At 40.6% G+C, this 27,339-nt stretch overlaps 2 protein-coding genes across 3 annotated transcripts in view; one reads left to right on the top strand and one right to left on the bottom strand.

The window, feature by feature from the left end:
- MOV10L1 (Mov10 like RNA helicase 1) overlaps window positions 1-1,221 on the bottom strand; it is a 41,681-nt gene extending 40,460 nt beyond the window's left edge. For both annotated transcript variants that reach the window (XM_060279556.2, XM_088676605.1), the window contains exon 1: window positions 792-1,221. In XM_060279556.2, coding sequence (XP_060135539.2) covers window positions 792-879 — 88 coding nt within the window. In that variant the 5' untranslated portion in view covers window positions 880-1,221. The remainder of the gene's footprint in view (window positions 1-791) is intronic.
- Window positions 1,222-3,632: 2,411 nt separating this feature from the next.
- Window positions 3,633-23,681, top strand: MLC1 (modulator of VRAC current 1). The gene is made up of 12 exons (XM_035127804.3): window positions 3,633-3,838; window positions 4,737-4,920; window positions 10,399-10,488; window positions 13,139-13,192; window positions 13,305-13,406; window positions 14,095-14,196; window positions 15,860-15,931; window positions 16,022-16,138; window positions 17,811-17,867; window positions 19,071-19,193; window positions 22,008-22,175; window positions 23,050-23,681. Exons 2-12 carry the CDS (start codon window positions 4,741-4,743, stop codon window positions 23,122-23,124), a joined length of 1,140 nt encoding a protein of 379 aa, XP_034983695.1. The 5' UTR covers window positions 3,633-3,838; window positions 4,737-4,740; the 3' UTR covers window positions 23,125-23,681.
- Window positions 23,682-27,339: the final 3,658 nt, after the last annotated feature.

Here is a 27,339-nt window from a genome sequence, read left to right as displayed (position 1 = left end):
TGGAGTGGCAGATGAAAATGATGGACTCTGGGGGACTGGCAAAGCTGACGGGAAAAACCTGAAACCAGCATGAATCAAGTATTCCCAAAAAACTTTCTGGAAGCCCAGCCAGATGGGCGGGGTATAAATAACAAATTATAAAAGTCTGGAGTAAATTTACACAGTATTTGAAAAAAAGACTTGTAATGAGATTTTGTTTTACCTTTCTACATTTATTTAAACTTTGAGGTATGTTGTGATGAGTTTTATTAGAAATGGAAAATATATAAAATGTTGTGATATAAAGGTTAATTTTGAAAGCCAAGAGGTGGGAGGGAAGGAAGCCGATAGGCTCTAAAGAGCCAAAGTGGATAATAACGTGATTATATATGTTTAAATGGAAATTTAATATTATATATATAGATGTGTGTGTGTGTGTGTGTGTGTGTGCATTGTTCCAATTTTTTTTAGTATATGTGCTGCCGAAGGAAGCGAGCACGTGTATATATATATATATATATATATATATATATATATATATATATATATATATATATATTAAAATTTACACACACACACACACAGAGTATTTAAAGAAAGGCATCAGCGAAGGCCTGAGCAGGGACGTCAAAGGCTTTTTGTGTGTGTTTAAGGCTCCAGTCCTATGCACGCTCGCTGTCCTGGGAATAAGAACCAGGGAACTCAACCGGGCTTACTTCCGAGTAGACCCTGCAGGAAGGAACCCAAGGAAGTGAACAAAGCAGAGCTCGGAAGGAAGGGAATGAGGGGGGGGGAGAGTCAGCTTCTTCTACCTCCAGCTGCCCGGCGCCTGCCTCTTTCCATCTCCTCGTCAGCCCTTCGCCAGAAAAAAGAGACGACTTTGGACAACAGGTGGTACATCTTCTCACAAGCCGGCGGGACGGCTCTCTCGCGCTGCCCGCGGGGCTTCCCGCGCCTGTCCGCCTCCGCCCAACACCACGAAGCGCTGGAAACCAAAGCACCGTTCGAGAGGGACGCGGACTGCGCATGCTCGGGCCCGCTCTTATAAAGCCGCGCGCCGGCGCAAGCGCAGCAGCGACGTTCAATTTCGTTTTCACGCTCGCGCTTTTCCCGTTGCTGAACGGTTGACGGGGGCAGGTCTTTTGTTGTTTGTTGTTAAGCCTTTCCAGTCGGGAGGTTGAGCTCTACGTTTCCTCACTAGCACGTATTTGTGTGCTGTATTGTTAACAACTTCGAGGTGCCAACTCGAAGAAAATATTGCGGTTTTTTTGGGGGGGGGGCGCAGGAAAGCCCCGCCCCGCACAATCGATCACATGACACACTCTTTGAATGGCAAAATCCATCAACTTTGGGGGGTCGTGGCCGTCTCAAATATTTTATTGGGTGGTCGAGGTCCCCTCAGGCCCTAGGAGTTGGCTATTTATTATTAATATTATTACTATTACTACTGTATTATTATTATTTATATACCACCCTATACCTGGAGGTCTCCAGGGCGGTTGACAGAATAAAATCAAAATATGGTATTATTATTATTTGAATTTTTATACCATCTTATACCCAGAGGTCTCAGGGCAGTTGACAGAATGAAATCAAAATATTATTATTAATAATAATTTATTATTATTATTATTATTTGAATTTATATACCACCCTATACCCGGAGGTCTCAGGGCAGTTCCACAAAATACAGTAATCAAAATAAAAACAGCAACCCAATAACAACCCCCCCCCCAAAAAAACCCTACATTTTAAAAGGGAATAGGATGCCAATCAAATCAACCAAAGGCCTGGTGAAAGAGGAATATAGAGTGCATGGGACTGCATTGTAAGTCAGTCTGCAGTGTGTGTCTGGGTACATTCCCTCATGGATACATTGCTGCATGTTTTGTAGCATTGGGCACATCAGATCCTTGTGAGTATGTAAGTGTACAAACTTTGGACTGGATCCAGATTTAGCCTCTGGGTTGGATCCCTTGATATTGCTAAGCTTGACAATAGGTTTTCCATTAGTGAAAAAGGAACGGGTGCAATTTTTGGCATATCCCCTCCAACTTGCTCCCATACCTGCTCCAAATGGTTGGGGGACCCTCCAAAACAGATTTCAGGAAATGTGGGAGTGAGGACCCTCCCTATTTTCCAGGGACAGTTCCAGATTTACAGAAGCCACCCCGGTTTCTGATTTAATCCCGGAATGTCCCACTTTTCCTTAGGACATCCCTATTTTCATTGGATAAATGTTGGAGGGTATGGAGATAAGCCAAGGAGATAAGTAACTATACAACAATACTTAAGTTACAACAGGTAACAACAAGAAGACATCTGAAGGCAGCCCTGTGTAGGCAAGTTTTTTTAAAAAAAATGTTTTAATGTTTTATTATGTTTTTATACATGATGGAAACTGCCCTGAGTGGCTGGGGCCACCCAGTCAAATGGGCAGGGTGTAAATAAAAATATTACTATTATTATTATTATGGAATAGGTCGGATGTCCCTATTTTCATCAGAGAAATGTTGGAGGGTATGGGGAGGCTGTAGTAGAGTGGCAGAAACCACAAAGAAAAGTTTCTCTCATTCTGATGGAAATCTTACTGTCAACTGATTGACACTGTTGAATACAAACCAATGTTCCTCATGCAAAATCTTGTGGAACAGCCCATGAGCATGTCATGCATTTTCCCCATGCTGCACAATGTTACAATGGAGAAATGCATACAAAACTCAGAAACCCAGCAGCATGGAACAATTCCCATGTGCATGAGGTGCCTTCAGATGGTGTGATGTATGCCACTTTATGTAGCAAGTTTTAGTTCAGGTGTAACTACATAGATTCAGAAAGACCAACCTTTTAATAAAATAAAAAAGTAAGATAATAATGCGGGATGTTTACAAACATTTCACATTTTAGCCTGAAGTTTATTTTTAAGCCTGTTACAAGCTGACTAAAATTTAGAAACTGTTTAGCTCATTAATGTCACAACATTACAGAGACAGATAAATTAATTTTTGGACTCCCAAACGTATTTTGTACTTGATGAAGTATTAATTATCTTCAAAGCAATTGTTGCTGCAATAGTGGCAGATGTCCTGTTTTTAGAAGAAAGATTTAAAAATGGTTTCCCGTAAAATGAGCAAATATTGAAAGTGTGTATAGAATTGCACACTTGTTTGGGATTAGTAAAACCCATTGCATTCAATGGGATTTACTACAAAAGCTTGTCCAGATACGTAGAACATCCACTGAAATCTGTGAAACTTACTTCCAAGTGAACATATTTAGGGTTTCTTTACCTTTTATGTTGAAGTCCCCCCCCTCCTGTGATCACACGTTTTACAATGTTGCTAGCTTCTGAGGATAAAAGTTATATAATTTAGCAAGAACAGCTAATTACTGTACAATTCTATACATGTCTACTCAAAAGTAAGTCTTATTGAGGCTTACTCCCAAGTGTGTATAGGATTGCAACTTCATGACTATCATAAAATATAACTTGATTAAACTGTGTATTAAGTATTCTGAACATCAAAAATAGTTTGTATCTTTGTCATATTGAAACTTTTGCTTCAATTTTGCTTTCCCTAAGACAATTATGGAATCAGCCTTGTGAGAATATGGTACAGTAATTTTCTAGCATGTTCTGTTCATTAAAATTCAGTTGGCATTTCCCTGTTCTCTGGCTTAACTGTGGTTTTTGCTGTGCTTTTGTTCCACGTATGAATAGACCTTGTTGAAAGCCAAAGTAGAAGAGCAAACTTTTCAAAGGCAGCATGAATCACTAAGCAGTGAGACTATAACAAAGTGCACGGACAACTTTACTCACAAAACTATTCAAAGCTGAATATTAATTTCTCAGTTTAATGTAAGTATAACAGATTTTAACGACTGGTAACTATCTGGTTAAGCTATAGTAATCGGTATACTCCATATGAGTTGGGGGGGGGGGGATAAGTAAAATGGATAAGTAAAATAAGTTGCATTTATATAACAACAAACTATTTTGTCATGTCAAGTACTGTATGCTGCTAGTTTCCAGTGTGTTTTTAATGCAATCCTTTACATTTTTACTCAGACGTAAGCCCCCACTGAGTTTAATGGGACTTACTCCCATTGAAGTATGTATAGGACTATTGCCATAATTGTGCTTATTCCCCATTCTGTTGATAATTATGCAGAAGTGAAAGTTAGGAAACTGTATTTTTAAAAAAAATTATTCAAGCTCTTTATAAAAAGTAGAAGTTGTTAAATGGTTTGGATATATTGAATTATACTCATTTAATTTGTTGTATTGATGCTGGCCTCTATGAAACTTTAAGTATAATTGTTGATGTGTTTGCACACTGGGGTTGCTCAATATGATTAGAATATAGAATGCAGAATTGTGCACTAGTTTGAAAATAGTTATTCACTGTACAATCCTATTATACCCATTTAACTCAGTGGGACTTCTGAGTAGACATGCATAGGATTGTGTTGTGATTAAAATTGTCTATAGTATTTACTTAATAATTCACAATTCAGTCTCTTTTACTGTCTTAGAATGGACTTTTGAGTACCGTATGCAAATTGTTAGGAACACAGCTTAATAATGTGATCCTAGCTATGTTAATGTGAAAGTAGAAATATGTAACTTGAAGCATACGTTGAAGTAAAAAAGAAAGTTTTTAGCTCAAGATCCCCAAACAAATATAGAAACAATGTAAGATTTATTGGGAACGCCAAATTCAGAAATAAAAGGAAATTTTATTTTCACTTTAAAGCACCATGACCAAGGAGGAATCTTACAGGGAAGAATTTAGTTATGACAGAATGCCAACCTTGGAGCGTGGAAAACAAGAGAATGGAAATTATGTTCCAGATATTAAATCAAGCGACCTTCAATTATCAAAGAGGTTTCATCCGTGTTTTAGTTATAAAACATGGATATATTCTTTGCTGATGGGGGTAAGTATGAAATGTTATTCCGGTCTGGTCAGGGGCTGAATAGGTAAAGCTGTACCGGGCAAATATAGTAGGTTAATTTTTATTACATTATTACCCATGTCATTAAATCTGTTTGAAGTTGGAAAGTCTTGATTTTCAAAAGGTAGTATTTACTGGAATTAAGTCCTACCAGTGCCAGCCCAATAGTATGGCAAAATGATACAATTGTCACAGAGGGCTGGTCAAAGGACCCCTGGACGGTTATGTCCAGTCAAAGGCGACTATGGGGTGCAGCACTCATCTCACTTTTCAGGCCGAGGGAGCCAGCGTTTGTCCACAGACAGCTTTCTGGCTCATGTGGCCAACATGACTAAACAACTTCTGGTGCAATGGAACACCATGACAGAAACCAGAGCGCGTGGAAACACCGTTTACCTTCCCACCAGAGCGGTACCTATTTATCTACTTGTACTGGTGTGCTTTTGAACTGCTAGGTTGGCAGGAGCTGGGACAGAGCAAAGGGAGCTCACCCGTTGCGGATATTCGAACCGCCGACCTTCTGATCGGCAAGCCCAAGAGGCTCAGTGGTTAGACCACAGCGCTACCTTCGTCCAGTTCCAGCCCAATAAATTTGGCAAAATGACACAATTGTCACAGAGGGCTGGTGCGGGACATGACAAACTGGTGCTCTCCAGGCTACGTTCTCACCTCATTGACCTCTTGTCTGTCCAGCCAGGTGGTGAGGGCAGGCTCTCTGCTACCCTTTCCACTACTCCTCTCTGCCTCCTCTTCTCTTGCTCTGAGAAAAGGATAAGGGGGTCCTTCTGCAGAATGAGGCCCTCTCGGCAGGATGATCAGGAGAGTCCCATTTAGGTCCCTTCCAACCTAGCACAAAAAGAGTTTTTAAGCATTCTGCCTTGCTTGCCTTTAACCTCTGGAATTTCAACCAGTTGGTCTTCAACCACATATGGTTGAAATTGATGAGTTAAATGTGCATAAGATGTGATTGGATTGTATTTTAAATTGTGCAGGTAGCATAAATTCAAGGTTTTCAAAACCTTTCCAACCGATATGGACCATGCATGTATAAACCACACAAATGACTATAATGCACAATGGTTACCACAAAAATAACATTCCTTAGTTTGACTTTTTTGTTTTTGTAGACTTGTTTGCTTTCTGAGTGTGTTAATAATTTCATTATAGTTTGTAGTTTTATAACTGGCATTGCTAAGTGTCTAAGTCAGGGCCGTCTTAAGCATATTCAGTGCCATGGTTCAAAGATCCCTCTGGTGCCCCCCCCCCCGTTTCCCAGAGTTGCTCTCCTCCTGCAGAGGCTTGGTAAGGAAGCGGCACACCCGCCAGCCATATAGTTTGGCGGGGCGCAGCTTCCATTCTAAGCCTCTGCAGGGATCGCTCTCCTCCCGCGGAGGCTTGGGAGGCAATCTGCATGCCCACCAGCCATATGGTTGATAGGGCACAGCTGGTGGGCTTGCAGGGAAAGGGGAGGCCGCTGGCAAAGCTGCACAGCTCCCCCACTCGCTGGGGCACTCGAGAGGCCAGCGCCTTGGCGCAACGTGCCAGTAAGCGCAATAGGAAAGATGGCTCTGGTCTAAGTATCCGTAGGTTGCAATCCTATACAGTATACACTCACCTAGAAGTAAATTCCACCCAGCTTTTGGCACTTGGTGTGTTTTGAAGCATGTGATGAATTTGTAGATTGTATGAAGTGTTAAGGGAGGAGTGGTACCTCTGGTGGGTCACATATCATGCTCCTGAGGTAGCATAGGTGCCATCTCGTGCTGAAGATTGTGGGTGCCTGCAACAAAGGGCTTCAACTTTGCCCATTGACTGGGAGGGCAGCCCCCACAAATATATTATTGTGGGTGCCGAAGTTGGCTCCAGTGTAAGGTAGTTTGCCCAGCTTTGGTCCCCAACCTGCACTCAGCTCTCACCCATGGCTCCTAGAAGCTGTCAGCATGTGACAGCAGCCACATCCCAGGAAACAGTTTTGACTGGCCGGCCAAACCAGGTGAAGGTAGCCAGTGGGTATCAAAGCCTCGGAGAGTTAGGGACTTCCCCTGCATGCAAAGACAGGATCTGCGGCCCTCCAGATGTTTTGGTCTACAACTCCCATGATCCCTAGCTAACAGGATCAGTGGTCGGGGAAGATGGGAATTGTAGTCCAAAACATCTGGAGGGCCGGAGTTTGGGGATGCCTGCTCTAGCAGATTAAGCAAATGAGACCAGCAGTGGGTTCAATGGTCAAGAAAGTGGTTTCTGCACGTACTGTAGAAGGAAGTGAGGGGCAGATGGGAAAGTAGCCCTTCCCATCTGGGAAGTCAACCTGGGAGAAGGAAAACTCTGGTCCTAAACCTGCTGCTTTGCGGGATATCATTAGGAGAAGAAAAGTCCAAGGAATAAACCCTATACAAAACTGGTGGCAACATGTCAGCGAGGTTGAGAGGGAGGGTGGGTTTTGTTGTTTGGGCAACCCAGGACCTCCATACACACTGCCCAGGCTTGCACCCCAGGGAGGTCACTCGAGTGCTGCTAACATGGCGGTTTGACTTCACCCCCAGAGGCGCACTCCATTGTCTCTCGAGATAGACAAATGCCAACAACAACATGAGAATAAAAGTGAAAAAGATAGTTCTTTCTACTTCTTGGGAATACTTTGGAGCATAAGTGTGACCATAATAATTTCAATAATATAATAGGCTTGTTTATTAACAGACAATGTTAGGCACTGAAGCTGCTAGCACACTATAGTTGCAAAATAAATGTTTAGTAGTAGTAACAGAAACTCCTGAGGATTTCCCCTGAGTACTGTACTTTGTTTAACAAGAACTATTAAAAAATACTTGGAATGCTCCACTGCATAACCACAAGATGCAGACAAGCTGTCTTTGCTGAGACGTTTCATTGTTTTGCTAAGCATGCCTGCCAAGAAAGGAGCTTATTTTCTTTAGTTAACTTTTAATTTACTGCTTTAGTAAGATTTTCTTTTTCCTAAATTGTTGCTGCAAGTGACAGTTAATTGGTATCTTTTGCTGAATTCTTGCTGTCAGTAGAGGAAGCATCATAAAGAGTGCCACTTATTTTTATGAACATACTGAGCAATTTCAGTCTATTCAAAGACAATGATTCCCACAACACTGAGATTCCCAAAATTGCTTGTGCTTGGGAGTAAAATATACACCAAGGAAGAGAGATGACAAGCACTAGAGAAGGCTGAAAGAAAGAGTTACACAGAGACTAAGGGTGCTTCCAGGTGTCCTGTTTAGTCAGCATTTATCCTGAGTTGTTTGTAGGGAAATTAGACAATGTTGGCGGTTTAATGAATATTCACTCTAATTTGTTTGCAGGGAGGCTAGACAATGTGGTGTCAAAATGTTATCACACACTTTCCATTGCATTTTCCTCATTACATCACAAAAGTATAATCTTTTTGGGGAAACAAGTCTGTTGTGCAAGACCTCCCAGTCATCTATAATTGTGCAAGCAGAATTTACCTGTATGTGATTGAATCCCACCCCAAAATAGCAATAGTCTGGAACTATCCAAATAAACTATTTGGGTGATGCTTATTACTCTTACCTCTACGTTCATTGAGATTAGGTGTGAGCAGAGGACTTGCACACCCCTTCCCATTGTGTGAAGAAGGTAACAGCTAAATTTCTGTGGCATTTCCCAACATTGCAGACTCAGGGAAAGAACATTGTGGAGGCAATATTTCCACTAAAACTCTTTAAGTATGAAGTCCTACTTAAATCCTCTCTGAGTCCTGTATAAAGTAATGTGTGAAATAAGATAGGATTCTTGACTTTGTTGTAGGGTAGAACTATATGAAACAGTATGCACACAATTTAAGCACATTTAAATTGTATGTATTCAGCTTTACATGCTTCGCTTTATTTTTTAAAAATTAAAAAGGGGGCAGACATACAGGGAAAAAACTCTCTGGCAATCTCACTTGCCATTGCTAGGGTTGCCATATGGACATAGCCAGAATACTGCAGTAAGAAGCAATGTCCGGGCAGAAATCGTAAAAATGTCCTGGGAAATCTGAATGTATGGCAACCCATTTTGGCAGGGTCATTTTTGGCAATTTCCCTTAACAATAGCTATATAGCTATATAGCTATATAGCTATATATATATATATATATATATATATATATATATATATATATATTCCTGTTTTCTTTACTTTTGCGATTTTGAAATATGGCAACCCTAGCTATTGTACCCAATGTGTTTTGATTATACACAATTTTGGCTTTAGGCGCAATGCCTGGAATGTAAGTTGTGGTCTATACGGCCTCGGCCCAGTATACCTGAAGGAGCATCTCTGCTCCCATTGTTCAGCCCGGACACTGAGATCCAGCGCTGTACACACACTGGAAAATTGATCCACATAACACTGGTCCTGAAAAATCTACATTGGCTCCCAGTTTCCGAGCAAATTCAAAGTGTTGGTGCTGACCGAAAAGCTCTAAATGGTCTCGGCCCAGTATACTGGAAGGAGCGTCTCCACCCCCATTGTTCAGCCTGGACACTGAGGTCCAGCTCTGAGGGCCTTCTGGCGGTTCCCTCACTGCGAGAAGTGAGGTTACAGGGAACCAGGCAGAGGGCCTTCTCAGTAGTGGCGCCCGCCCTGTGGAACGCCCTCCCATCAAATGTCAAGGAAATAAACAACTATCTGACTTTTATGAGACATCTGAAGGCAGCCCTGTTTAGGGAAGTTTTAAATGTTTGATTGTTTTTAATATTCTGTTGGGAGCCGCCCAGAATAACAAATTATTATTATTATTATTATTATTATTATTATTATTATTATTATTTACTGTACATGTAGTTTTGGGTTGTGAATTTAGAGCAAAGAAGCGGTCGTGGGGTGGGGGAGATGAGAGGGCTCACCTCTCTGCTTCTTTTCATCAAGTTTCTCATTCCCCTGCCTCACATAGGGATCTAAACTGATATTTGGCATCCTATTAAAATCCTCAGATGTGGCATGTAAAAGCAAATGGGGATGAAGTGTGTACAATTTGGAGAGCAGGAGTAGCAAATCTGGAAAGGTTAACCACCCCCTCCCTCTCACTTCCTGAAGTTGCTTTCCCCCAGTTTTTTACATGCAAAGTGTCTGTGCACAATCACACAGAGCAAATGAAAGTGCTTGTTTGTGTGAATCTTCCCACAAAATCAATGTATTTATTGATATCTATTTTTATTTAGTTAAATATGAACACTTCCTAAGTTGTTACTCTTTGATATTGTTGCCAAGTCATTGCATAATAGTTCTCGGACTTAGCAGCAAGACAACATGTTCTTTTGACTTATAAAGATCTTTTGATGTTTGGTTTCAGTAGCATTAACACAGAGAAACAGTTGTTAATGGTTCTAGTATTTTCATTTTTGAAAAGAACTGCCAATTCTCACGAAGTTGCTTAGCTATATAATTTATACTAATAAAGTAATGTCAATTTCTTCATTTCAGACTTGCATCCTTGTTACCTCTGGATTTTCACTATATTTGGGGAATGTTTTTCCATCTGAAATGGATTACCTGCGCTGTGCAGCAGGTTCAGTAAGCATTCTTTGTAATTTCTGTGGCTGTCTAGAAATATAAATTAGAAATATAATTCAATTATCTTATTTTCATTATGCTTTAAAAGTCTTATCTCAGATATACCACTTGATCCAGAATCAAACTGCTAACACATGCTCTCTTTAGATAATTCCTTACTCTTGCTTTCAGAGATATTGTTTGCTTTAAAATTAGCAGCAGCTGGCCAATTAAACACTTGGGTTTTTTTCTTCTGCTTTATAATAGCAGATGCAATGTTTAGTTATTGTGTGTTATTTATATTCAAATAAACAATGTAATGAAATATCACATGAGCAAATTTCAGGGGCACAGAGAATCCTATAAATTTCCTTCTCTCTCAGGGTATATTTGTAAGAATGAAACTGGGATTGTGTAAGTATCTTTTATCTCTGAATGATGTTTTTTGAGTTTTGTTCTTAGCGTGTTCTCATGTGCACACACACAAAAGGCCCCGATTCAGTTAAATTAGTTATGACACCAATGGGACTTGAGTGAGTTATGTCCAACTGATTCTATTAGCTACAGTGGAACTTTAAAAACCCAGTCCTATGCATTCTATCCTTTCTGACTGCAACGTGGAAGATCAATTCATGTATATGAAGATTGCCAATGAGCAATTGACGTTTAATCTTGTCAACCACCCTGAGATCTTCAGATGAAGAGCAGTATATAAGTATTATGAATAGTAATAATAATAATAATAATTTCTTCTTGGAAGTAAATCTCATGGCATATTAATGAATGCATCAGAGTGTAGCCCTAAGTCATGGATAGTTCAAGTGGATAGGAGCCAAATTCTGTGGCAATTCAGTGTGAATGGGACTCTGTGCTTTGGGCGATTTTGGTGATGAGAAAGTGGGGCTCAGCTGTCACACTGGAACAATCCAAGACATGCTCTCAAGGCATAGCTGCCAGGTCTCCCGGTTTTTGCGGGAAACCCCCGTATTTTAAACCGTTTCCCGCTGGCAGCCTGGAATGGAAAAAATCCCATAAATCGCCCAGATTTAAGTATCTGCCAGGGAGGCTCCTTCCATGTCTGGGCACCGGAAATCGGGCAGAGTGGCACCGGAAGTCACTTCTGAGCATGTTTGGACATGCGTAGAAGCGACTTCCGGTGCCGCTCTGCCCATGTCTGGGCACCAGAAATCGGGCAGCGCCGACACCGGATGTTGCTTCTACGCATGTCTGGAAGTGACTTCCGGTGCCGGCACTGCTGATCCCGGATTTTTCTAACCGGGAGTTGGAAGGTATGTCTCAAAGGTAGTCTGGGAATGTAAATGAAGATGGGTATCTGCCATTGTTGACTAGGTCAAATAACAACAGTAACTGGGACAGATTTAGAGGTTCTGAAGTGGCTGCAAGAGGCCCACTCAGTTGATCCAGAAACAGAATTAGAAGGGTGGCATGCACAATGGGCCTTTACTGAGCTGGTCCTTGCTGCTCTAGCTGGTTTGGGCATGGAGGAAGGACAATAACACTGCTTCACCCTGTTCTGGGTAGGCTAATCTTAAGGCAGGAAACTCTTTCCCCAGTCATATTGGTGGTGCAAGAGATCCTGCTGCAGTAAGTCGAGTAGTACAACTGCAGGGCAAGAGGAAATGAACTCTGAGGAGGGAATAAAGCCTGCTACTGTATCACAAAGCAGTCAAACCATATTTACCTGATACCTATCTGCCGATATCTCTGTAGCTTAATGGAAAACAGGGTGCCAACAGGGTACTGACCAAGGGGCAACAGTTCTGATCCAGCTGCCTCAAACAGTCAGCTGCATCTTCTCTCTCTGCTATTCACAGAAAAGCATTGACCATGTTGGATGGGAGTTGGAGTTCAACAACATCCAGAGAGCCGCTTGTTCCTCATACCCACCTTGGTATCAAGCCTTCCAAGTTCCGTTAAACATTTGCTCACTATACAGTCTGAAAGAATTAGGCATTCTTAAACACATTTATTTCAGTGAACTGAGTTTAAATGTGTCCATCCCTGTATTGGATTGTGGCCATTGTGGATTTTGTTAAAACAATATTCTTATTTTCTATTATGATTATTTTTCATATTTGTAGCATTTTTCAGGGTGCATTCATTGTACCATGCATCATGTGTGCCAGAGGGCTTTTGGATGTGTTTACCAAACATTCACCTTCCCGTCACTGCATGGCAAATCACTTTTGAAACAGAGCGGAGGTCTCAAAAAAAAAATGTGCTTGGGTTATTTGGGGTCTGCTGTTTTGTTTTGTTTTAAGTCAGTGGTCCCCTCTAGATATTTGGATTGTGACTCTTATCTTTATCACAGTAAGTTTATATTTAGGGAAGTAGTGGTAGGTAATCTGCGGGCTAATTTTAAAAGCCCTCTGCAAGTTCAGACTTGCCAGAAGAGAGTAGGGAGGAAGAGAAAGAAAAAATGGGTTTCAGAAAGAGAAAGAAAAAATGAACAAAAATTTAGGCTGAAAGATAATGGATTTGCCTAAATTATCCAACAAGCTTCATGGGTGAGATGGGGCTTTTGCTGTGATTTACTATGTTCACATAGGCAAAGAATGTCTATTCTATACTCAGTGGGAAATTTTATTATTCATGAAATTCTAGTTTAGTTTGTAAATTGTACTCTTAATTTTCATTAATTTCTCTTCAGTGTATTCCCTCAGCAGCTGTGAGTTTTGCCATAGCCCGAAACAAAGTTAATGTGGTAAGTACTTTATAAGCTTGGAATGACTGTTAACACTTAATTTCTTTAATTAAAGCAAAAATGAAATATTCTTAATGTGTGTGTGTTGTTTTTTTTGTTTTTGTTTTTACAGATACCCAATTTTCAGATGCTGTTTGTTTCTACATTTGCTATTACAACAACATGTTTAGTTTGGTTTGGATGCAAACTTGTCTTGAACCCTACAGCAGTAAATGTGAGTTCTTAACAATAAAAATAAATTCTATAATTAGTTTATTTGATATTGAGTTTGCTTATTTTGTTCATTGTATATATAATCTTTCAAAAAGTTAATCAGATGCTACTTAGGCACTATTTCATAATTTGCTGCTTTTGTTTTTAAATCTGAAGAGACTTTATAGGAAAATACTTTTAATGTTTTAATGCTGGCATGTGTTTGGGCATTTCATTTCCACTTCTTTCCTTGCTATATTATTATTGGTTCTTAGAGTTCAAGCAACAAATGATCAGACATATCAAACAGATTGCCAGCAATTCTCATTCTCGAAACTCTAGGTATAAAAAATTGAGCGAGCTGTTCTAGGCCTGATTCAAAAGTTGCATTTGCATTATGCTAGCCATTGAAAAACCATAACTGTGTTGATCCTGTTCCACATGGAAGGTTTGTGTGAAATGGTTCCCTATATGGTTCATCCAGTTTTAAGTATGCCAATGCAAAGCCCCTGTTTAGAGGGGCTAAACTAGAATGGTTAGCCAAACTTCATGAGAAGCCACAACAATGGTGCTCCTATGGCTCCATTTTTCATTGCAAGTGCTCTATTGCAAAGGTCATGCTCTGGATCGGACCAGGTGACATTAAACTATAGTAATTATGTAGCTAAGTTTATGTTAATCTAAGAATGTTAAATACCTTTTATGCACAGATAAATTTCAACTTGATTCTCCTCATTCTACTGGAAATTTTCATGGCAACTACTGTAATAATTTCAGCAAGGTTTAACGAGGAGTGCTGCAGGAGGAAGAAAGTAAGTTTTTCCTTAAATATTTCTAAAATAGCCTAAAGGCTCTCTACAATCTCTGCTTCATATTTGCATACTGCCTCAGAAACATAGCCACTGTGAGTCTGTCATATAGCTGTGATATCAAATGCCTGTGTACTACTGAATATTGGGATTTTTTGGGTGCATTTCAGCTGGGGACTAACTCCTTTTTTCTGTATTTTATATGAGCATTACAGATTTCATACAAACATCTTTCTGGCAGTAAGATCAGGAGCTTCCTTTTTCCTTTCCAGATAGCACATGCTACTTTCAAAAATTATCAGTGCAATGCAATCCACTTTGTACTGGGCTTGGTGGTGGTGGATTGGACAGAGATATTCCTCTGTCTAGTCTTGCCAGTCTTCACTGTGAAGTAATGCCGGCATTATTCTGCTGGCATGGAGCTTCCTGTTTGGCTCACCAAATGGGGCATGGAGGGACTGAGCCATCCCAAGCCAGCCTCGTTGTTGTCACATGATGGCGTTGGGCCTGATTGCTGCACCAACTCCCGGCTACGCCCCACCTTTTGCCCAGGCAGGTACATGCAGCAAGGATGTGGGTGTAACTTTGACTCTACCATTCAGTTAAGCCCCACCGGGCAGCGGCCAAGGTTTACGCTGCATCCTAAATCAATATCCACATTGTAATGTCTACAAGTACATAAAATCTGTCTTTGCTGTAGCAATTTTCTTGTGAATACACTGGGCCTGTATAGTTATGTGTAGTCCAGACATTCCAACATCTCCATATGATGTACTGTCTATAGCTTTGCTAGCATATCCACCCATGTAGATGTAGGAAAATTTCAGAACACAAGGAAACGAGGAGCTACAAAATCAAACAGCCTTATTTCACCTTAAAAACTAACAAAACTTGCTCGCAGTAGAAGAGTAAGACTAAAATTCTCAAACTATTCTACCTAGCTAACCTTAGGTAGGATCTTACATGAGTTGAATGATTTTTCCTCCCTTAGCACAATATGCGCACTTGAGAAAAGAGAACTGAAAGCTCATTTTGTGTTGGTATTAGCACAGCGTTGCACAATTTCTTGGACAAGGTCTTTCGCAACATCTCAGGATGCACACTTGAACTCCTTGCTGTGCCTAGTTTTCTGCTAGCTATTGCTTAACTGTTTGCAGAACAGCGCAGCTGCCAGAATTTCTTTCACTGCAGTATCTCTGGAACCAATCCCCTATCTATGTAATCCTCCCTCTGAGCAAATTGTTTTATGAATGGTATTGGCATTTCAGCTGCAGTACTTCAGCATGAGTGGGTCATGTTAATGATCAGGCATATTTGTGTACATATACGTACATGTGTTGATATTTAGATGGATAGATTTGTATATCTTGAATGGAGAGAGGGAGAAATTATGCTGGTTTGTCTTGTATTTTAGTACAGTACTGGTATTTTATGCACACAGGTGGAAGCAGCAGGAGGAAAAAGGTCCTTTTCACATAAAACACACACAGCTATGTGTGTTATGGGTTGCATGAGTTTAAACATGAATTCCCTTCTAAGTTTTTAAACATGAAGTCGTAAGTTACCAAGTCACAAGTTCTTCCAGTCTGTGGGTAGCTACTACACTCAGATGACTAATGCTTGGCTAATGGTTTATTTACTCTGATCATCTTTTCCCCCCTTTTAGACTACAATGTATGATAGTGCGATCACATTGAATAATGTCAGCTTTCCAGCACGGATCCTAAAATCCTACTCAGTAAGAGATCTTTGTTTTATCAGTCTCTAAGATTCCGCTATGAATCTTTTATTATATCCAAATCCCAAACAAATTATTCTTCTTCTTTAGGTAATTGAAGTGATCATTGGAATTTCTGCTGTGTTTGGTGGAATAATAGCTTTGAATATGGATGTGCTAGTCTCAGGTCCATATCTTTCAGTAACTTTCTTTTGGATTTTAGTGGCTGTAAGTATTACATCATTGAATATAACATTTTATAAACTGTTGTTCACTTTGATAAATAACAGTTTTTAAAATTTACCATCAGTGTCTTATGCATATACATTAGAAACATTCTACTTATTTTTGTAAAACTCACACTTTGCTATTATTAACAGCATCTGTACGCATTTAAGTAACAACATTCTGTGCAGATAAGAAAGGCAGGTACTCTTGGTCAGCATTCAACTAACTTGCTTTGTCTACACAATGATTTCTGCTTGTGCAGTGGACTTTTCCCCTCCTCTCCCTGTGTGCACCCCTCCCCAAATCAGTTCTGGAGGGCTGGGAGAACACCCAGAACAAATCCAGGGTATGCAGGCAGGGAGAAGAGGGGGAAAGTATCCATTCACAAGCAGAAATCATTGTGCTAACAGTATGAATTAGGTGGGAGACCACATTGTGTCTTGGTTTACAGGACTACTTGGAAAAGAGCCCAGGTCCTTTGTAGTCACACATATATTTTTTTTATAAAAAAAAACTGGATTCAGAAAGGTGTGTGATCTAGTAGAAATAAAGGAATGTGAATCAGAAAAAAGAACAAATAATTTAGCGAGAGATTCCTGGGTTCCCAGCATTTACCCAGATTGTTTCCTTAGAATGAAGGCCATTGGAGACTGTGGTGTATTTAGAATGTATGGTCTTATTTATACATACAGTATATACAACCTGAGTACAAGATGGAGGGACTCGTGGCATTAACAGTCCAACAGATCTTGATTGCCTATTAAGTTTTTACAGTGCTATTTTTCTAGAAAAAGAGGTGCCATAACTCACCATGAAAGCCTCCCTCTTCCTCTTAGAATGACAGTGGCACTCACCTGAGAGGTGCCAGAACTCACATGAGAGGTTTTGGAACCCATCTAAGAGATGCTGGAACTGAGTTCCAACGAGTTCCCCTTGAAAAAAAAGCACTGGCAATGTTTGAAACCGCACCATAGTGAAAGCTCTCCAAAGGGTGGAATCAGTGATTTCCACCAAGTAGTTGGCACAGATTTTGACTGCTTTCACTCGGGGAAACCAGTAGGAAAACCCAGGTTTTTTAAATCTTCGTGGTGTCCAAAAAGGCGTCTTTTTCAAAGATCCATTCCCGAACTTTATCAGGGCTCCACAGTTTAAGAGTATTAAACTCGGGTAGATTGTATCTGGATAGAATATCTAATAGGTTTTGACGCCAAGTAGTATTATGTTGTAAAGATACAAAGGCTAGTTTAGCCAATAAGGTGTTCGAGGCATCTGCGAGGTTGGTGAAAAAACTATAATCAAATGCCCCCTTTTCTAGCCCCATTGAATACAGCAGGACATACCACTGAATAAATGTGCACTGGGTTGCTCTTTAAATCAAATAGGTACTGGAGTGATAGTTCACTCTCTGGCCAAGCTTGCTAGCACTCCAGAGGAGGGGGTCAGTCAGAGATTCTGTTGGAGTGAATCCCGCCTCAAGCAACAGCAGGAATATGTTGCCTACTTGGTAGTGTCCTAGTGCCCCCTGAAAAGCACCCTTTTCCTTCTTATAAAACAACAAGAAATCATTGGAAGTGCAGTTGGGGTAATCAGTATACAGTATTTGCTAATACGCACTGCTCTCTATATATCCTGATTGGTCCTGAACATTTTCTCATATTTAGTTTATTTTTAGTGTTTCCCCAGTGCCATTGCAAGCCATGTTGCCGCTGAATATCCAACTAAATGCTTGGTAAGTATATTATTAAAACAGTCTGGTAGAAGCACTTCAATGAACTGATGCAATCATAAGTGTTATGGTGAAAATAAGTCCAGTAGAACTTTCTGAAAACTGAACAGCAACTAGACTGATTTAATATTTCTGTCATTTCAAATCTCTTCATTTGGGCCAGGGAGTGATGATATTTTTTTCACACAGTTTATGAAGGAGGCATAATGAAATCATTATTGTCTGGGTGCCCAGTGATGCGTTAGTGATCTCCAACAAATTGGCTTTGTAGATGTTTATGCTTCTTCAAAAACTGATTGGATAGGAGATTAATGGTGGGTCAAAATGCTGTGTACTTCTATGTCCAAAAACATTGCAGTCCTTATTTATTGCACTTTTGATGCTCTCCATTCCACCCAAAATGTGACCATCTGCTACCTAAGCTACATGAAACATAGTGAAAATTCTCCACTGGCTCATATACAGTATCAAACTTTATGATCTTAGCATTCACCTGCTCTGTTTTTGTTGGCTTTTTCATGCATAGTTATATCTTTCCCTATGCTGTGATGCATTTCAAAGCTGGAGAGTCTGTAAGCATTTACAGTAATAGTGTAATGCTATGTATGTCCATAGCTGCCAAGTTATCCCTTATTTTAAGGGATTTTCCCTTATGCTAAATAGGCTTCCTCGCAAGAAAAGGGAAAACTTGGCAGCTATGTGTATGTCTACTCAAAAGTAAGATCCATTGGTTTCAATGGTACTTCCAAGTAGGTGTGCTTAGGTCTAGGAATGCAGCCTAAGTATATCTGTAGTCACTTTTGGTCCCAGCTGCATGTGTAATGTTTTACTCTCCTTTCCCCCCATCTCTGTTTTGTTGTCTTTCTCCCTTATTCACCACTATCCAAAGCACCACACAAATGGAGCATAGCATGCAGTTCTTTAGAGGGGACTGGGCCTTTGTCTGGATGTTACGAATAGCTTGAGTGCGCTGAATACACACTTATTAATATGAGTTCTAAAATATTCATCAATGTAAATACTTCATACTCCTCATTCACTTTTCCAGGGACTAAGCTTACATTTTGAATTTCTTTTTATGAATAAATTGCAGCAAACTTCATCTATGCAAGCTTGCTCAGAGACACAAGAATACATACATCCATGACTCTTTTTTAAAATTAATAACAAATATCTATCTAATCGTAATGCTATGCTTAATTTTAGGTAGAAGTCCTGATTGCCATAAGCAGTGTTACATCTCCATTATTATTCACAGCTTCAGGATACTTGTCCTTCAGTATCATGCGAATTGTTGACATCTTTAAAAACTATCCACCAACAGTTAAAGTATGTATTGCTTTTGAATTACCAAGCAAACAGTCAATGTATCTTGTCAGTGTATTGTGACCAAGGCAATGTTCTGTACAAAGTACTGGTTTCTATTCTAAATAGTCCTCACTTTTATAAATGCTGTGATTCAGGTTTTTTTATGTGTGACTTCAGAACACTTAGGGAGAGAAGTAGGAGTATTGTGCTGGGTGCAAGCAGGATTGCTTTGGAGGCTGAGAAATTGTGAGCCAGGTTCAGGAGCCAAAGGGGAGCAAGGTCAGAGAGGGAGTATAGCATATTTAAATTACCTATACATTATATAGCTGCATTCTTATAGTTTTCCATAGCATGCAGGCTTAGTAAAGGCTAGTGAATATATGTAGCTCTCCCCCCCCCCCCCACGCCTGTGATATCACTTGTGCAATTTCTAGTTCTTGGGATGTTTTAGAGATGCTTATCAGTTGATTGAAATCTGTTGTATCTGTTGCTTGCAAATTTGCATATTGCCAAGAACGTCAGTTTCAGGAAATAATTTCAGTCACACTGTAAAGCATGACAAGTTTGTTCTTGCCAAGTATGATTACTTAATGTGCTGTGGTAACGGAATGTGCTGGGACTCCCAACCACAGATGTCCAAAACAAAGGTCTTAGCCACTTTAAAATGTGAGATACGGAAGCATAGGGTACATGAACTTTCCCCAAGGTATTATGCTACTGCTACTGTTTGAGTTTGTACACTGTCCTTATTCTTGTGCGCATTGTAATGCATAAATTATTATTTTTTGTGCACTGTAAGAGGTGGGGAAGTATAAACGACAACTTTACTTCCTATAATATCAGGTGATTATTTGCCAATTTATACCCAGTGTTAGCAATTATTTAGAGTAAGTCTATGTAGTATATAAGGAGTACAGCAGATCTGCCATAATGTTTTGTGGTTTTCCCATAATTTCCCTAATGACTATAAGACATATACAAAATGTGGCCCATAGTTGCTGCTTGCTGGGAGGGAGAATTGCAAAGCGATACAGTGGTACCTTGGTTCTCAAACTTAATCTGTTCCGGAATTCCGTTCCAAAACCAAAGCGTTCCAAAACTAAGGTGTGCTTTCCCATAGAAAGTAATGCAAAACAGATTAATCTGTTCCAGACTTTTGAAAACAACTCCTAAAACAGCAACTTAACATGAATTTTGCTATCTAACAAGACCATTGATCCACAAAATGAAAGCAATAAACAATGTACTGCAGTCACACACTCAATCAGTAGCTGAACTGGGTTCCACACAGTCACAAAAACAACAACAAATGAGCCGCAAAAACAAAAATTCAAAATAAATAGCAAAAACAGACAGACCTCAGCGTAACACTCAAAATGGAAGTGTGGCACTCAAATCGGAAGTGTAACACTCAAAACGGAGCATGTTCGGCTTCTGAAAAAAGTTAGCAAACTGGAACACTTACTTCCGGGTTTGCAGTGTTTGGGTTCCAAGTTGTTTGAATACCAAGGCGTTTGAGAACCAAGGTACCACTGTAGAGAGGTTAGCATTGTGCAGAAGCATGGATTGGCTCTATCATACCATGTCAAAATCATGATCATACCATGTCAAAATCATGATCATGATCATACCATGTCAAAATCATGATCATGGCCACTGGTCCCATCACCTCCTGGCAAATAGAAGGGGAAGAAATGGAGGCAGTGAGAGATTTTACTTTCTTGGGCTCCTTGATCACTGCAGATGGTGACAGCAGTCACGAAATTAAAAGACGCCTGCTTCTTGGGAGAAAAGCAATGACAAACCTAGACAGCATCTTAAAAAGCCGAGACATCACCTTGCCGACAAAGGTCCGTATAGTTAAAGCTATGGTTTTCCCAGTAGTGATGTATGGAAGTGAGAGCTGGACCATAAAGAAGGCTGATCGCCGAAGAATTGATGCTTTTGAATTATGGTGCTGGAGGAGACTCTTGAGAGTCCCATGGACTGCAAGAAGATCAAACCTATCCATTCTTAAGGAAATCAGCCCTGAGTGCTCCCTGGAAGGACAGATCGTGAAGCTGAGGCTCCAAAACTTTGGCCACCTCATGAGAAGAGAAGAATCCTTGGAAAAGACCCTGATGTTGGGAAAGATTGAGGGCACTAGGAGAAGGGGACGACAGAGGACGAGATGGTTGGACAGTGTTTTCGAAGCTACGAACATGAGTTTGACCAAACTGCGGGAGGCAGTGGAAGACAGGAGTGCCTGGCGTGCTATGGTCCATGGGGTCACGAAGAGTCGGACACGACTAAACGACTAAACAACACCATGTCAAAAAAACCCTTCCCTCCTGGTCAGTGGGCTATGAATCTTGCCGAGAGGCTAGGCACGCAATGGCACCCTCCTTACCAATTGCTTGAGTCCTGAGTGGGAACATGCTGATCATAGCCCTTAGAAACTTTATGGGAGTTGGCAATGGGTGGGCCCAGAGAGAAGGAGGAATAAGTAAAAATCTGTTTTCTTACAAGTCAAACTATAGAAAAACTTTGTAAATCTCTTTACTTTTGCATTCACATAATAAGCAAATATCCACAATTGAATGTAGTATGCCTGGGCATTCATACTTCATACTGGAAAACTCATGCTAATAAATGGTGACAAGATATGCCATTGGCTCCCAAACCAGTACAGAATGGCCTTTAAGGACATAGAAGTTTGATATTGGAAGTAAGGGGAAACCAGAGTATTGCAGGTGCCTCCAGTAAATGTGACCTTTGGAGGCAGAAAAGTGTGTAACAGTTAGCATACCTAAAGGCTAAAGCCTTTTCTATGTATGTATTTATTTATTTTTTTAGCAATCTTATGACGTGCTCCTCCTGCTTTTAATGCTGATGCTGTTAATTCAAGCTTTCCTGACTACTGGCACTGTCATACTGTGTGTAAGCTTCAAGGCAAAAATGAAGATGCGGGACTCAGTGTGGGCTGTGCCACAGATGAAAAAACAAGAGTACAAAACAACAGAGGTGAGGGATAATTTCTCTTTAAGATTGGTGTTATTATGGAATGTTGCTGATCATTTAGCGTTCATTGTCATCACCCATCACAGTTATTCTTTAAAATACAGATTTATTTGTAAGTGAATGTTATATTGACATGGCTAAGTGTGAACGAGCAAACATGTGGGTTCCTAAACTGCAGATTTTGGCTACAGTGCTCCTACCATTGATGTGCTGTCTGGAACTAAGCCATGGTTTGGCTTAGTGTTACTTCCAGACCCAGGCTCATAGTTCCAGGCAAACCACAAGCTGTGACAAAGTTTGTTCTTGGTTTACCATTTATGCTTAATCTAGGGCAGGCACCCCCAAACTGTGGCCCTCCAGATGTTTTGGCCTACAACTCCCATGATCCCTAGCTAACAGGACCAGTGGTCGGGGAAGATGGGAATTGTAGTCCAAAACATCTGGAGGGCCGAAGTTTGGGGATGCCTGATCTAGGGAGAGGACCTGATTCAGATTGGGACTGCAGTAAAGTGGGAGGGGGGATTGTTTTAAGCTTTCCCTCCAATTCCATTTTATCAATGAAATCCCCCCCCCCCCCATGGCTAAGTGCCCCCAAAGAGAAACTGGTACATTCCTCCAAAGCTGCCTGGGCAAACAGCAGTTGGGGAGGGGGCATTTTTTGCTCAAGAAAATGGTATGAAGGAAGGGTTTAGATCCCTCTCACCCTGCGCTGCAGTCCCAATCTGGATTAGACCTTTTCACTGCTACTACTTCCATATAAAAATGCAAGACGTGGAAATATGACCGCACATCTAATGTATCATCTAATGATTTACCCTTAGTCTGGATTCTTCCATTCTAATTTTTCAATAACAGTGTTTGAATTTTTTTTTTGTAGGTTTCCAATAACAGCATGAAGGATTTTGACAAAGAGAAGGCTTGGAAAGCTGTTGTAGTGCAGATGGCCCAGTAATCTGGATTTAGGAAACTGAAGCAGGAATAAAGGCATGCTAGCCTTTGCATTTGCAAGTGTTATGGTCATAGTCACAAACATCATGACAGCCCTATTGACCACTTCCCCGTGGTTTTCAAACAGTAGAATCTAGTCAGAATGTTAGCACCAATACAGTCTTCCTTTAAAACCTCTCTCATGCCTTTCTAATAACTTAGAAATTAGTATAGCTTCAAGTTTGCAACACAACTTGTTTCAACAGAGTGTGTCTTTCATTTTAGAGTACTAGCATCTTAATTGTGATGATTTATTTGCAAACCGACTCTACAACAAGAAACTGCCAATTAGAAATTAAGTCCATCTGAACAGCTAAACATAAGTCACTGTGTGGTAGGTCTTGCTTATTGCAAGAGAACTAATATAACCGCTGGTATTCAGTTGATGATAGCAGGCACCTTTATAAAGTTACAAATGCATGTCATCATTGATGCTTTTGCCTATAAACTTCACTTTTGTAGGAGTTAAGTCCTTAAGAATCGCATGTTACTTTTTGTATAAAATAAACATCTTTATCACAAGTCGCTTCTAGGTGTACATTGTTGCTGATAGATGCAAAATGGGAGAAATACCCTTTATAATGAGTGTGGTGTATTGTCACGCATACAAAGGCACATCATTCACATGGTGACCAGGCCACTTGCTGAGTTTTGCCCCTCTGCATCATTGCCCCTATAAGAGTGAATGTCAACCATCATTGATGGGGTGTGTGGGGTAAGAAAGTATACTCAGAGACACTACTCAAGTGGGTTACACCTGTTCCTCAACCCTGGTGCCTAGTGGGGTGGAGATTTTCCTGCTCAAATTACAGCTGGTTTACTTTGTACTGCAGTTTTCAATGGGGGCATGAGAACTAAGTCTGCTACTATTTGCATAGGCCTTTCTCTTATCTGCTCTGAGTACTGCTCCTTTGTTTGATGCCAGAATATTATGGAGGTTTAGAAATGCTACAGAGACACAGAATACTTGGGCTATAAAGTATATACCAAAGAATGAGAATGCTGGGATTTGGCAAATAATTCTCTGTGCTCCCCAGTAATAATTTCTGAACTGTAGTAGTAGTAAATCTTTATTGCGGTCACCGACCAGCATAGTAATTTGCATTACATCATTAATGTTTGAAATATTTTTTTAAAAAATTAAATAAACTAAAATAACTTATCTAAAAGGGATCAATCAACCTTTGATCCTTATTTTTATATTAATTATTTACTTTGCACCATAATTTTTTTCTGAATTGTATTTATTTCTAAAAATCATTTACACGCTAAAAGCAGAGAACACTAAAATACAGCCATTAAAACATAATAATTATTTTTTTTAAAAAAAACAACCCGGTAAGAGCGAGTTTGAGGCAAACACCTGCATGGGTAAAATTAAGTTTTTAACATCATGTCAAAAAGTTTGAGTATATTCAAGTAGCCCCAGAGTAATGTTCTTACAAGTCCCTAGTAAACAAACACTGTATGCTGGACTGACACAAGGAAAACAAAGGCTTCTTGCACAATCAAATCCTGACTCTCAGGAGGTAAGATCAGGTCTTCTCACAAAGACATGTGTTCGAACTAGGAACTGTCTATCACTTTGGAACCCCCTGTGCTATGGTCCCAGTCTTCATTTGCCAAGAATCATTTCAAAATTTGCAACTAAATATTTCCAGGGACTATCAATGAGGCTTGAACAAATCTTAGTAACTATAAAAAGTAAAGAAAAAGTCTACGTATATGTTTTTAAAACATTGGGTGGTAGCCCTACAACAGAAAAGCTTGCTTTAGCTACAGCTCCTCCAACCAGAATGCACAGGGTTGCCTACCTGCAAAGGTCACAATGGTAGTTAGGGAGGGAGGATGGGAAACCCTTAGTGAGGGAAAGGGACTAAGCGAGGAGCCTCCAGTGTCACCAAGTAGAGGAGCTTTGCTGTTCCCTGGAGGGTAAGATTAGCATTTGGAAGGAAAAACAGTCAAGGATGCCATCATTGTCCTTTTAAAGCCAATAACTACATTTTTGAGATGCCCAGGTATAATACATATATATTTGACACAGAGAGCAAGAGGATCAAAGGATTGCCTACATAGACCTGTGATATGCCTTAAGATCCTTTATGAAATGATTTGTGAGAATCTGATGTACAGCTGACGTCCCACATCAATCCACAGAAGTGGTTTGTTGGGACATAAACACAGCTGCTGCCATTTTTGCAGTGACAGCAGAAAGCATTATTTGATCTGTTCATTTTGTGTCCCTGTTAAGGGGACATTGCAAGGAGATGTTGGACTGGAAGCGGCTGAATGGGGAACATGTAATTCTATCCTTTCTGAAAGAAGAATTTCACTGAGAGTAATGATGGCAGATTCCCACGTGGGGCCATGAGCCATGCTAGTATTTCCTATTTGAGATTTACTTTCTTCACAGAGGCTATCTAAGTCTAGCGTGTGGTCTTTAGAGGGGTGCCCTAGTTTGGCTGCAGGGGCGTGGGTGGCACTGTGGTCTAAACCACTGAGCCTTGGGCTTGCCGATCAAAAAGTCGGCGGTTCAAATCCCCGTGACGGGGTGAGCACCCATTGCTCGGTCCCAGCTCCTGCCAACCTAGCAGTTTGAAAGCACGCCAAAAAAGTGCAAGTAGATTAATAGGTACTGCTCCGGCGAGAAGGTAAACAGTGTTTCCGTGCGCTGCTCTGGTGTCAGTGTTCCGTTGCTTCAGAAGTGGCTTAGTCATGCTGGCCACATGACCCGGAAAAACTGCAGAGCGGACAAACGCCAGCTTCCTCGTGCCTGTAAAGCGAGATGAACGCCGCAACCCCAGAGTCGTTCACAACTGGACTTGACTGTCAGGGGTCCCCTTTGCCTTTACCTAGTTTGGCTGAGAAGAAGAAAACAAGTTAAATTTAAAAGCAGTGATGGATTTATAGCACGTTTCTCTCATAACTGTAACTGGCACATGATAACTGATCATTTATAGCGTTTATCAGTGATATTGCTGCTGGTCTATTACAGCCAGGTTTCAATGGATTGTCAGAATGTGGCATGTTATAAAAACCAAGCATGAGATGTTACCTAAGCTGGTTGTCTGAATTATTCTAAGCAGAATGCCCTGGAACCTATTTTCTCTTCCTAAACTCAACTGTAGCCCATATGAAACAATAATAGCTTACCTCTGTGCCGGTGTAGAGTGCCTATGCTACACCCCAATGAAATGATAGTAGCAGAGAGAAAATAGGTGGTAGAAAGAAAAACTTTTTCTTTGAAGAGAGCACACAGCTAAAGATGAGCTGGAAGAGCTTGAGAAATGGCAGGATCAGTAAAACATGGCTGGAACATCCTTGGCTTCCACCGGTTTTGTATAACTGTGACTTCTTCGTTAAGAAATCACAAACCAGCTTCAACACATCTGGGATTAAAGGGAAGGGTTTTAAGGCTGAGGGAATAGATCTGAACTCTGGACAGGGCCAGCTCTACCATTAGGAAATGCGAGATAGCTGCCTCAGGTGGCAAGATACCTTGCCCGTACCCTGTAAACTTTCCTACTGCCCTCCAGTGTGCTGGAGAATCCTGTCCTGTAGTCAGAATTGAAGTAGGATTATGAAGCTGAAGTGGGTTGGTGGGTGGGAACACGCTACCTTGTCCTTCACACAAAGTGTAATGAGACGGACCTGACAAGAATTAAGTACTGAACAGAACACAATTTTAATGTGTAGTTTTCACTGAAAAGGAAACTGCATTTCGCTACATTCACATTGGCGTATTGGGATTTCATGGTCAAAATCACAGGATTCTGAGTTCATGGCAAAAGTGGTTGTGGCTCTGCTGTGCTTGGAGCCCAGACCTGTCCACGTCTATTCAGAAATGTTCCCCTGATTTCAAAAGGAGTTAGTAAAACTGGGCTCCCACGCGCCTTTACTTGGGAAGTGATTTAAAGTAAGCAAGCAAGCATAGCACTGGGCTGCCCACATGTGTTTTCTGAATTCTGTTAAGAAGGCTTAGCAAAAGAGAAGTATGACTTCTCTCAAGGAAAGTACGGTCTCTTTTAAAGCAGCAGTAATATAAATATAGAAAACATCTTTTAAAAGTTAGAGAAGCAATCAACAATTATATAATTGTTCACCCCACAATGTCACTATCTTTCAGGGGTGGAGGAAGTGGGGTGCGGTGGGCCGCACTGGGTGTCACCACTGAGGGGGG

Source organism: Zootoca vivipara, chromosome 9 (genome assembly GCF_965207765.1).
Source record: "Zootoca vivipara chromosome 9, rZooViv2.hap1.1, whole genome shotgun sequence".
NCBI lineage: Eukaryota > Metazoa > Chordata > Lepidosauria > Squamata > Lacertidae > Zootoca > Zootoca vivipara.
Note: the sequence above shows the minus strand (reverse complement) of the source record. Positions and strands in the feature narration are given on the sequence as shown.

What these genes read in the sequence shown, in the direction of transcription:
- MLC1 (XM_035127804.3), top strand. Translation starts at nt 4,741, where the DNA reads ATGACCAAGGAGGAATCTTACAGGGAAGAATTTAGTTATGACAGAATG. An exon ending in TGAACCCTACAGCAGTAAAT is followed by an intron (nt 13,407 to 14,094) that starts GTGAGTTCTTAA and finishes TTTTATGCACAG; the next exon opens with ATAAATTTCAACTTGATTCT. An exon ending in AGTGCTGCAGGAGGAAGAAA is followed by an intron (nt 14,197 to 15,859) that starts GTAAGTTTTTCC and finishes CCCCCCTTTTAG; the next exon opens with ACTACAATGTATGATAGTGC.